At 49.6% G+C, this 12,218-nt stretch overlaps 3 protein-coding genes across 3 annotated transcripts; 1 reads left to right on the top strand and 2 right to left on the bottom strand.

Moving 5' to 3' along the window:
- Nucleotides 1-1,981: 1,981 nt before the first annotated feature.
- EI90DRAFT_3040527 (uncharacterized protein) lies at nt 1,982-3,203 on the bottom strand. The gene is made up of 2 exons (XM_039059017.1): nt 2,112-3,203; nt 1,982-2,037 (listed from the first exon to the last, which is right to left on the bottom strand). Exon 1 carries the CDS (start codon nt 2,716-2,718, stop codon nt 2,266-2,268), a length of 453 nt encoding a protein of 150 aa, XP_038921002.1. The 5' UTR covers nt 2,719-3,203; the 3' UTR covers nt 1,982-2,037; nt 2,112-2,265.
- Nucleotides 3,204-3,542: 339 nt separating this feature from the next.
- Nucleotides 3,543-7,583, top strand: EI90DRAFT_3040513 (uncharacterized protein). Its single transcript, XM_039059016.1, has 7 exons — nt 3,543-3,730; nt 3,790-3,820; nt 3,856-3,925; nt 3,982-4,132; nt 4,188-4,410; nt 4,465-5,780; nt 5,836-7,583. The coding sequence occupies exons 1-7, from the start codon at nt 3,560-3,562 to the stop codon at nt 7,468-7,470; spliced, it is 3,597 nt and encodes a 1,198-aa protein (XP_038921001.1). The 5' UTR covers nt 3,543-3,559; the 3' UTR covers nt 7,471-7,583.
- A 3,029-nt stretch (nt 7,584-10,612) lies between these two features.
- Nucleotides 10,613-11,993, bottom strand: EI90DRAFT_3040506 (uncharacterized protein). Its single transcript, XM_039059015.1, has 2 exons — nt 11,670-11,993; nt 10,613-11,608 (listed from the first exon to the last, which is right to left on the bottom strand). Exon 2 carries the CDS (start codon nt 11,505-11,507, stop codon nt 10,956-10,958), a length of 552 nt encoding a protein of 183 aa, XP_038921000.1. The 5' UTR covers nt 11,508-11,608; nt 11,670-11,993; the 3' UTR covers nt 10,613-10,955.
- Between the last annotated feature and the right edge of the window lie 225 nt (nt 11,994-12,218).

Below are 12,218 nucleotides of genomic sequence, written 5' to 3'. Positions count from 1 at the left end.
GAAAGTCTCTTGGGGGAGTTCATGTCGATTTCGGACTGAGGTTACAAGTTACTAGGTACATTGTATATAAGGAGGGGTCCGGAATCAAAAGGAACAAGGGTAGGACAAAAGGAGACAAAGGGAGATGGAAAGAGGAACAACACCGAGGGTCAAGTGTTTGACTCAATGGTGTTTCCCAAAGGAGGAATGAAGGGCCAAGACCCAAGAAGGAAGGAAGGAGGATGGGAGTCGGGAATGGCTAGCTGACTGAATAGAAAGGAAGCAGCAGCCCAAATAGGAATGAGGGAGAATAGCGGAATTGAAATGGACAATGCAATAGTTGCAAGGTCCGGAGTAAGTCCAGAAAGCCCGAACTCGGAGGTTAAACTCCGGAATATTGGCAAAGGCAATTAAATGGAATGAGCTAACCAATACAATGGGTATAAGCGGAGGTGGGGTCAAAGTCCGAGGTCAGAACTAAGACCGGAGGTTCCGGAGACGAGACGTGAACGGGATACCGGAGTGGAGGTCCGGAGTCGGGAGCATAGGTTTTGCGTACTCGTCTGGAAGGTGTCAAGGTTGGGGTCGGACCCGGAATGTTCCGGAGTCGGACCGAAGGTGGTGTCCGAGCCGGAGGTGGGATAACCTCTTGGGAGTCGGCAAGGAGAAAGTGATGGAAGGGAAGTAGGGCTCCGGAAGTCGGAGTTCGGAGTTCCAGGAGCCCGGAGCGGAGGTCAGGATTGTATGGATATGACAAGTCTAGCGACAAGACTGGCTATTCCGATTCGGATTGGGCTGGAGATCCGAGAGATTCTCGATCTATTTCTGGATTCGTTTTTACCATGGCCGGAGCAGCAGTAAGCTGGAGTTCAAAGAAACAGACGTCGGTGGCGCTCTCGAGTACCGAAGGCGAGTATATGGCTGTTACCCATGCAACTAAAGAAGCGCTCTGGATTCAACAGTTTCTACGCGACCTTAACTTCCCTCCTTCCGACCCAACCACCCTCCTTGTCGACAATCAAGGCGCTATCGCGCTTGCCACCAATCCCGCATTTCACACATGAACGAAACATATTGGCGTCCGACATCACTTTATTCGCGATCAAGTAGAAGATCACACGATTTCTTTACAATACATCCCTACCGATGATCAAGTAGCCGACGTATTGACGAAGGCTCTCGCGTACGCCAAACATTCAAAGTTCAGAACAGCGATGGGACTGTGTGAGTGGCCACATCGAGTGGGTGTGTTGAAATCTTGGTTTTCTTGGGAGTTATAGTGCGCTGTGGCCAACTCACAATGTGATGTTGAGCTAGCGGCGCTATATTTCCTTTCTTGGTATTCCTGCTACCAAAGTCAGTGCGCCATTGAGGCGACTGCTTATAAAAGCAGTGAACAATTTTTCACTTTCGTCTCCCTCAGTTCAACAACGATTGACTGAGGTGAGACTGCGCTTTTACCACACATTTATCTTGTCACTCATGTACCCTCATGTGCCCTAGCGTAAAACGCTAGGTAATTAGTTCCAATCTAATAAGTTCAACAACGATTGACTGAGCGTAAAACGCTAGCGTAAATCGCTAACATCCTAATAGAAAATACAACGGAGTTGAATAATATTCGACACCCGATCAACGGAAATCTCTCACTGAATCGATGGCGCGACTTCTAGAATGAGAGGATTCCCAAACCAGCCCTTCGATCAATCCGTAGCTATGCATACCTTTTCCTCAACGTGTAGCTAGAAGATGAGGAACCGAAGTTTCGATGCCGAGAATGGGAGGATATACTAGCCTTTGAAGCAATGGACCCTTGTCGACGATCCCTTTGAAGGGGCCGTTGGGGAAAGGTGCCCTCCTGGAGCTCCCGACCGACAGAATCGATCTGTTGGAAACGGCCGAGAGGCGAGGTATTTTTAGAAGGCGAAAAGGGCAAAAGAAGCCAGCGCAAGAGGACTCGATTGGCTCGAAAACACGTGAAACTTTCAACCTAATAGATTCAGAGGCATTCAGCGAACGGCAAGCAATAAAAAGCACAAGCATTTCTTGTATCAGTCGCTTGGGTCAAACGAGAAGGACCAACGAAAATCGGCATCACTAACCCCTCGATAAGAACGAGCAACAAAACTTACCGAGGGTAAACAGTCAACTTCGCCCTATTCGCCCACGAAAACTTTCACAAAATAAAACTTGGCCACCTTGTTCATATCTCTCCCACCTGTATATTCAGGGAAGATACTCTCTAACAGCTCTCCTAAATCTCTCGCACTCCGCTCGCCCACATCCTCATTCACACTCCAACCCCCGACACCGGCTCCGCCCTCCCGCCCCATTCCCATTCTCATTCCCACTCTCACTCTCACTCTCACCACCCTGTCCCTCTGCTACAGCCTTCCCTGCAATCTTCTCCATAAACACATCCTTCCTATTTATGAGAAAAACCATTTCAAACAGCGCAAGGGACCCCTTCACCTGATTCTGAGCGGAGTGGTTGACCGTATTCCAATAGCGCGACGCAAAGGATGATGGAGGTGACGGATTCGGGACAGTGAATCCACCCTTGGATCGTTGACCGCCCACGTCAAACATGAAAAACAAGGTGGAGTTTCCATATGCTAATGGGAAGGGGGAAAAGAAAACGTACTGGATATTCAACTGACCCCCACTAACTCCGGTATCCCCGTCTTCGCCCTCGCCCTCAACACATCGTTCGAATTGGGGACATGATTCCTCGAACATAACCTCGCATGGTCCAAAAAATACGCTGCTCAATCCATAAAGTACAAGTCTCCAGTTCCTTCCCCCATCCCCGCCACCACACTATTACTTGCAGCCCACAACCAAGTGAATCGATGTCAGCGTCACGCTAATCAGCACTGGAACAGCCGCACGACCAAACTGATTGGAGTGTTTATGTGTTCTGGATATTTGGCTGGCAAACTTCAGGCTGGTCCTGAGAGCGCCAAAGGCAGGCGGAATAAATAAAGAAGAGAAATCGGTCCAGAACCTAGATCATGCTCCTAACTGAGGCCCGGCGAGACGCGATGGGCAGTACAGTGGGGCCATGGTTTCAGGCCGCTATCGGCGCGGCACTCAGTCATAGGGAAAGGAGAATTGGGTTGCCAAGCCTTCATACTTCAATAAGCTTTGACGCACAGCCCACGGCCACAAGTCCCATGTATCCAGAGAAACTGTATAGAATCTGATTACGCTTCCATGATGAGCAATGAGAAGACCGTGATGGGACGCCAGTTAGGGTTCCAGGTGCCACACCGGCGCTTACCGCCGGCCCTGCGTCCAGGTCAATTCATACCGAGTACGCGCACCCATCCTGTTTGCAGATGTTCTCTCGCAGTAGATAAGCCAGGATTTAATGTCATCATTCGTCCCAGTCCCCACCGCACGGACTACATACAATTCGCCGCTGGTATTGGATTGGATGTCCGTATGCTGTCGACCAAATGTATATGCTGTGCCTTTCCTCATCTTTCCATAATCAGACGGAGGCCTCATGGCTCTGAGCATATAGGGCTCACACGTGCCCAAAGCTCCCTCTCCATCACCTTGTCCACTATCGACCATGTCGGTGCAGCAAAAGGCTGGAGCTCTCAGGCAAAAGATCGATGATCTCCTCGTGGAGGGAGTTGACATCGCCGTCCCAATTCTCAAGGTCGTCAATGCTACGGCTGATTGGTGTCCCCCTCTAAAGATGGCGACTGGCGGTGCACTCTCCATCCTTGATGAGGTTAAGGTTGGCGATAATTTTTGCCTGGCCATGAATGAAAGCTTACTCTAGTTTGTGCCATGTAGAAGTTCAAGGACAACAAGCAGGAATGGTCTGGTTTTGGGAAATACGTGGTCGACACTTGGTTTCAGCTATAAAATCCTATGATGTGTCGGCGGAAGAGGCAAAGCCGTGGGTTGAGAGTGTCACACAGCTCGACGGGCAAGTTATATTCGTTTTTGGTGGTCTTTGATATCGTTACTTACATCAAGTCTCAGCGCGCTACAGAAGATTAAGTCCGAAATCGAACGAAGGCTGAAAAAAGCAGAGAAGCGACCGGCTGTCCTAAATGTTGTGTCCTACTTGAGAGACCCAGGAAGAATTGATGGCCTCAAGAAAGACTTTGACAAAGCATTGGTGTCGTTTCAGGTAGCTTTCCTTACAGTATACGTTCCATAACCATCCTGATTTCCGGCCGATGCAGCTTAGGATGAATCTAATCGGTGGTGCCAAATTAGCGGCCATAGAACGTCGTCTACAGGACGACAAAATCCTCGATAGTCTCCAATACCCTCATATCGCCCATGACGATTTCACTCATGCGTGCCTAGAAGGGACTAGGATTGATCTCACGGAGCGTATCATGACATGGTGTCGCAACACTGGGGAGAATGAGAACCGGCTAATGCTCCTGACTGCTGTGGCTGGTGCCGGCAAGACTTCAATTGCACTCACAGTAGCAGGATGATGTGCGAGTGAAGGGGACGTTACGCTCCTACTGCACTTCTTCTTCAAAGCGGGAGAGCGGTCGCGGCCCGATTTTCTATTCAGTGGAATAGCTCGAACTCTAGCAGACCACGACCCAGTTTACCGTACTTTCATCATCTCTGCACTTCGAAAAGACCCTTCACTCTCAACGGCCCTACTCGCAACACAATTTGAGAATTTGGTGGTTTTGCCTCTCCTCCATAAACCTCCACCTCCCGACCGTCCCATGGTGGTCATCATTGATGCTTTGGATGAATGTGACAAGGAAGTGTTCGAGTCCTTTGCCGATATTCTTCGGGAGGAAGTGCCCAAGCTACCATCTTCCATAAAATTCTTTATCACGTCGAGACATACAGATCTTGTTAGACGCTCCCTCTCACCCCAATTCCCTATCAGTCGTCTCGCCATTGACCTTTCGGATGACACGAATGTGCAAGACTGTGCTACATATATACGTTTCGAGCTGCAAAAGCTGAAGAATTGGCATCCCGATTTACGGCATAATCTTCAGGACGAGGATAAAACAGTTCAGGAGATCTTGGAACGTGCGAGTGGCCTGTTTATTTGGATCAGCACGATCTTTCGCTACATGAAGACAGCCAACAAGGATCCGATGAGGACGTTAGAAGGCTTGCTCGACACTGGTACGAAACGATCAAAGGTCCCTGCCGAGGGAATGATGGACCGCTTATATACAAGCATTCTGAAGAAGTGCGATTGGGAGGATGAAGATTTTGCCCATGACTACCCAATCGTGATGGGAGCAATCTTTGTCGCACAGCGACCTCTGTCCATCACAGCCTGGGATGCAATTTTGTCACCTTTCCTTAAGTCTCCTGTTCGATATTCATTGGCTGAACTTGCTCCTCTGCTCTCAGGAGTTGAAGATTATCACTTTCCAGTTCGCATCTTGCACCAATCTTTCCGCGACTTCATTGTCGATCGGATCGTTCCCCTATCAATCAGCCCTTGTTGCATCCCAGTAGATGTAGGGATGGAGAATGCGAGAGTTGCCCTGCGATGTACCGAGATTCTGAACCAGGATCTTTGCTCTGTAAAGGGCTTGGGACTGATTGAAAACTTGTCCGAAAAAGACGAGCTGCCACTCATTCCCTCGGAGGAGTCATCCGAGCACTTTCATTATGCATGTTGCTATATTGTCCATCACCTCAGTGGAGTCCAGGAACCATCGCCGGAGCTTGATGAGTCAGTTGGCGCGTTTCTCAGTGAGCAAGCAACCCGCTGGGTGGAAGCCTGTGTGAGAATGGAGGGCTATATTAGCATCTCGTTACTCCCTGAGTGGGCGAAGGTGTGTTTTATCAGCTGTGTCAATGAAACAACCTAATTGGCTCATGATCTTTCAGTTGGCTGTTGGCCACAGATCAAAAGGTGCTGTTTGCACACTGGTCCGTGTGCTTGTCCAGCTTGTATCGAATTTGAAATTCTTTGCAAGATTCAAGGAAGCATATGAGGCAGCAACCGATTCCGTTGTGCTCTGCCGTTACCTTATTTCTGTCAACCCGGGGTCCTACTCCCCAGATTTGGCCTACTCGCTTGTGGCTCTTTATTTGACCCTTTCCAAACTCGGACAGCACTCGGAGGCACTCCCATTCATCGAAGAAAGTGTCAACCTCTACCGCCAGCTGGTCACTGTCCACCCGGGATCACACACCCCAGATTTGGCCATGTCACTCAACAATCTATATGATGCTCTTTCCAAACTCGGACGGCACTCGGAGGCACTCCCATTCATTGAAGAAAGCATCAGCCTCTACCGCCAGCTGGTTGCTATCCACCCGGGATCACACACCCCAGATTTGGCCCTCTCACTCAACAATCTATATTTAGCTCTTTCCAAACTCGGATGGCACTCGGAGGCGCTCCCATTCATCGAAGAAAGTGTCAGCCTCTACCGCCAGCTGGTTGCTGTTCACCCGGGATCATACACCCCAAATTTGGCCCTCTCACTCAACAATCTATATGGCGCTCTTTCCAAACTCGGACGGCACTCAGAGGCGCTCCCATTCATAGAAGGAAGCGTCAGCCTCTACCGCCAGCTGGTTGCTGTCCACCCGGGATCATACACCCCAGATTTGGCCATGTCACTGGACAATCTGCGTGGTGCTCTTTCCGGACTCGGACGGCACTCGGAGGCGCTCCCATTCATTGAAGAAAGCATCAGCCTCTACCAGCTGGTTGCTGTTCACCCGGGATCATACACCCCAGATTTGGCCATGTCACTCAACAATCTATATTTTGCTCTTGCCCAACTCGGACGGCACTCGGAGGCGCTCTCATTCATTGAAGAAAGCGTCAGCCTCTACCGCCAGCTGGTTGCTGTCCACCCAGGATCATACACCCCAGATTTGGCCATCTCACTCAACAATCTATGTTTTGCACTTTCCGAACTCGGACGGCACTCGGAGGCGCTCCTATTTATCGAAGAAAGCGTCAGCCTCTACCGCCAGCTGGTTGTTGTCCATCCAGGATCATACACCCCTGATTTGGCCATGTCACTGGACAATCTGCATGGTGCTCTTTCCGGACTCGGACGGCACTCGGAGGCGCTCCCATTTATTGAAGAAAGCATCAGCCTCTACCGCCAGCTGGTTGCTGTCCACCCGGGATCATACACCCCAGATTTGGCCATGTCACTCAACAATCTATATTTTGCTCTTGCCGAACTCGGACGGCACTCGGAGGCACTCCCATACATCGAAGAAAGCGTCACACTCCGGCGCCAGCTAGTTACAGTTCATCCGGGATCATACACCCCGAATTTGGCCACGTCACTCAACAATCTATATTTTGCTCTTTCCGAACTCGGACGGCACTCGGACGCACTCCCATTCATGGAAGAGAGCGTGATACTCTGGCGCCAGCTGGTCGAAATCAACCCAGGAGCGTACACCCCACAACTGGCCATTTCACTCAAGCATCTTCGCAACGCTCTTTCCGGTCTCGGACGTCATTCTGAGGCGCAGATGGTTCACAGTTGAGCCACCCAAGTCCTGCGGTTCCACTCATTTCCCCTTGTCATTGCGTTTCCTTGCTACCTGCTCATGGAGAACACTAACAGCAATACTCATATGTACCTTTATCTAACACATCGTCGCTCATCGCCGATGTACTGTTTGTACATATCATCATATTAAGGTTTGATGGGTGATGAATGCTGGTGCAACGAAAAGACCCAATCGACAGGTCCACATCGTCGATGTACCATGAGGGGCATGTGGACGTCAACAATTGTGGGGTGACTTGGGCTCCAATATGTAAGAGACACAACAAGCTTCGATTCGAGGACAAATTTAAAGCCACCCAGTTGTACCATAAGCACGGGAGAAACCAGCCCATCCTTCCACTCTCACAACAACTGGATGCAGTTCGGCACCTCCTCATTTTTGATAACTCACCAACGGACAGATAATGAGAGGGTGTACTACACGTGAACGATGATCTTGTTCATGATACCATCGTTTGAGAACATGACTCGAAGAACGGGAGGGATGTGGAATTGCCATGATACGGATGAGGAGGCTATCCCGGACGAACAAGATGACCAGCAAACCGAGCGCGAAGGGAACTATTGCGGAAACTGGGGAAACATGTGTTAACAGGAGATAGGCTTATAGAATAACCGTTAATTCTAAGGTAGACCACCAGAATGCATCCGTTTTTTCCGAATAAGCATCACCTCCGAACACAGTGAGCCAGACCACCGTTAACAGAATCTGTGCACAGACTGCTTCCCGAGTCCTTGTGGCAACCCACCACCAACCTATCCAGATCGTGTCGGGTGCAATTTGTGTAGAGTTTTTCGGGATATCGACGTACGCTGTGACCCGACTCGACACGGAGTTGAGGCGGTTACCTTTCTTGTTAAACTCATTACCATGCTTGTGCGCTTTTCGGAGTGCGTCCCTTATAAAGCGAGAAAATTCTCTTTCATATCTTTCCTGAATTGATCGCGTACTACGGAACTGGGCGACATATCTGCTAGCATTTTTTTTTTGAGTTCTAAAAGTTTGAAGCGGATTTGTTCCATTCGTCGTGTTGTTGTTGCAGTTCAACAGGCGCCAAACAAACGAATGACGAATGAAACAATTTAGTGATAGCATCATAAACCTAATTATAGTTCACTCCAGTTTATAGCTCAAGTTTCGATCCAAACAAGGGACATAGCTAAGATTGACCTTGTGTCATAGCCGCCCGGCCCAATGATCTCGCGACTAGGAGTGGCTGATGCCTGAACCGTTTTCGCCTATCCTGTAGTCCATTTGATTGGTGAGGAGCCAATCACCTCGTAAAGAACCAAGGGACAAAGTATCAAGATCCAGGCCATGAATCTAGGCATGGGTGCGAGGTTGACTCATCCATGAGTATCGCCCCCATCGTACCTTGCGCCGTGAATGCTGTAAAGATGCTGCCAGCTGTTGCATATCATTTGTGTAACTTGACCCCGTTTCAAACCTTCTTGTTCACCTGTCCTCGAACCCGTCATTAGTTTTCGCACAAGAGACTGATTAATCTTGGTCATCCTTGTGACACAGTCATCCACTTCCCCTTTGGTCACAGTGAGCCCAATGTCCAAACGATGAGTAGGAGTGTCGGCCCGCTAAAGATTGTCGCGAAACCCAAGTACACGAAATCACATGTGCGCAGTTTAGAACAAGCAGGTTTGCTTCAAAGGGAGAATTCAACCCAATCATGGAATATAAGTCTGCCTGACATAGCTAGCGCTGCCTAGATGCATTAAGCAGCACAAGCTGCGAGTCGGCAGTTTATTCGCCTAGTTGAACCCTCAGAGTTTGCATAGATGCATCTTGAAACGAGGCATTGGGGATATATGCAGCCCTGCGAGTGGTTACCATGAATCCACCAAGTAAAACATAGACTGAGTGGGCCTGGTCCCTTGGAGAACTCCCTTGGTTCTTCCGATCCGTGCCGCAGCATGACAAGAATACAATGGGGTTGAGCGGGACAGATTCGATCCCCGATTGACAGTGATCACTGTATCGATGGTGCGACTTCTAGAATGAGAGAATCCCCAAACCAGCCCTTCGATTGATCCGTAGCTATACATACCTTTTCTTCAACGCGTAGCTAGAAGATGAGGAGCTGAAATTTCGATACGGAGACTAGGAGGATATACCAGGCATTGAAGCAATGGACCCTTGTCGACGATCCCTTTGGGAAGACCATTGGGGAAAAGAGGTGAGCGAGGGGTCAGGGATCTGGGTACCTTGATTAGCTCTATAGCATGTGGAACATTCAGCCTAGATTCAGCGAACGGCAAGTGATAAAAAAAGGGACACACATTCCTTGTATATTGGTTCGTCATAGAAGTGTTTGGGATGCAGCCGGACCTTCACGGCAAAACCACATCAGATCCGGAAAGTGTGGAAAGACCGTACCCCTACTCGGAGAGGTCTGTGTATAATGAATGTGGTGAGACAGGCCCTTGAATTTTCAGGTCTCAAATTTGGGTGGAGTGTTGCCGTGTGTAGGTCAGGTTATTTTGACGGTGACGTGAAGGGTTGCTGTGGAATGACGAATGTCCAAAGGATTTCGAGCTTTAGGGGTTCATGGCATCGACGTCAGTTCACCTAAGCATCAAAGCGAATATTGGAATTTGAGGCCATTCATTTCTGCAGCTGGAAGAGCCGCAATTGAGATTGCACTCAAGAGTGGGCTCATACATATTCGACTTAGACAGTGTGCCATTTCATGAAAAAAGGCTTACATGTCAGTGGGCCTGGTCTCCACGATCCTGTCAAATCGCAGAGGCAAGGGAATAGAAGATGGCGTGAGCGCTTGGACAGTGGCTTCTTCAATGAGTTTCTTTCCTTCACCCATAGGCGCGTTCTGCATCTTTCTGACAAGTGAACTGACAGACTATGCTGACGGAGACTCGAGAAGGGTATTATGGACTGTAAGAAGGTCAATGTGGTCGACACATGCAACAAAATCGAAGGACAAGGAAGGTGCCGACTGTTTGTTTACACTTCGAACTCGAACATTGATTCATTTATTGATTACATGCTTATTGCTGGCGGCTCCTTCCGTCTAACGCCCCAAGACTGAGAGGAAGCGGATGAGCGAGTGAGCAACCGAGAAAATTTTCTCTGGCTGCAACTGCGTTCCACCCGTCCTTTCACAATGCACAAGCTCAAATGGATTCCAGTCGAAGAACTATCACGAAAGGAGCTGAACAAACAAAAGCAGCTTATAAATCAATGCATGAACCAGAATCCCGAGTTCTTAGAGCAGCTTGTAGAAGAACACGGGCCCTTCCCTCTTTTGTGGGATTTCAACGTTGCCGCTAGAGTGAGTGACGCTTCGATTCGATGCGGGAAAGCTGAACAGCTATAAAATTGATGGATCTAGGCAAGGGTGCAAGGACGCTCGAAGCGGGTGGAAGGGTCAGCACTCACGGTCACCCGCAGTGAACACCCTATGGGCCTTCACTCGAGGGAGGCGGTCAAGGCTGCCATCGAGGGCCACCGGCCAGCGGTAGGATGCCATGCTGGCCCCTCCACAACGTTTTCTGTCCCCCTCCGACCAGATCCTCCCATTCCCAAGCCCCTCCCCGGAGCGGTAACAGTGCCACTGCACGTCCACGGGCAGCATGGAATGCACGCAAGCACACCATTTTCCTGGGTCCAGCCAGGCCCTGCTGCACCATGGACGAGGCCTGCGCTGCTACAACCCTTTCCCATTCCACCACCACCACCGCTGCCGTTACTACAACCGCCAACACGACCTCCGCCAACCCTTCCAATCCAAACTCCTCGCGTGGTCGAATATAGAACACGAACTCATCACCTCCTTGTGAGTTGAATTTTGTCTGACTATCATAGCAAGGACCTCTGAAATGATACTGGGTTGCATCGGTCAGGGTGAAGTGTACTTTCCGGCCGTCCGCGGCCGGGATCCCAACCCGTTTGGCGCGATAGGTTCCCACCTTCCCATAAGGAGGAACCCATGAGCGCGCGCAAGCTTGGTACCGACCGCCAAGCGAAAGTCCATGCATTCCGTCGGTGCAACAAATGAATCACCCATCCATATTGTAACTCTGGTGTCATTCTAATCGTTTCTTCCTCTTGTAACGTTCGTGATACTCAGTATGTATTGCTGAAGTCGGGTATCTTCGTTGAAGTGCAAGTGCTGGCTCCGACTTTGTACAGGTACCAACCTAATATATCTTTTCGTGTCCGTAGTCCGTGGGTACGTGAGTAGCTCTCATGGTGACATGGTCGTTAATCAAGGGGGACCTTTGCTTTGGTCTCTGGAGGATAAGCTTTAAAAGCTCACTGATTGCACCCGGATCACCGTGTGACAACATTACTTCTCGGGTCGTTTCGCATCGGATAACAATTTCTCTCGGGATGCAAGCACTTCGGCTATGTGTTTCACATTGGTCGTCCTCTCCTGCCAATCTCACGCACTCTCGAGTGATGCAGACCATAGAGTCCCTAGTGGTATTATGGGAAAGCCTAGTGCAACTTGAGAGACCAACGCCAGCTTTCGCGCTGAAGTCATAACGTCATGGTGATGTCATTACATAATGCATGATGGCGCACAGCTAGTAACTATATCTAGCGCCATCATCTCAGTGGTACACATCTCGATAAGCCTATCGTGTCAACGTCAAATTAAGGTATCGTAATGATCCAAAAGTGATGGAGCACCTGTTTCTAGTTCGAATACAAGTATGGCCTAGTAAGCGTTGTGATCAATGTGA

This window comes from Cantharellus anzutake (assembly GCF_015039405.1).
Source record: "Cantharellus anzutake strain C23 chromosome Unknown EI90scaffold_7, whole genome shotgun sequence".
In the NCBI taxonomy this organism is placed as follows: domain Eukaryota; kingdom Fungi; phylum Basidiomycota; class Agaricomycetes; order Cantharellales; family Hydnaceae; genus Cantharellus; species Cantharellus anzutake.
The sequence above is the reverse complement of the archived record's forward strand: the minus strand, read 5'-3'. Positions and strand labels throughout refer to the sequence as shown.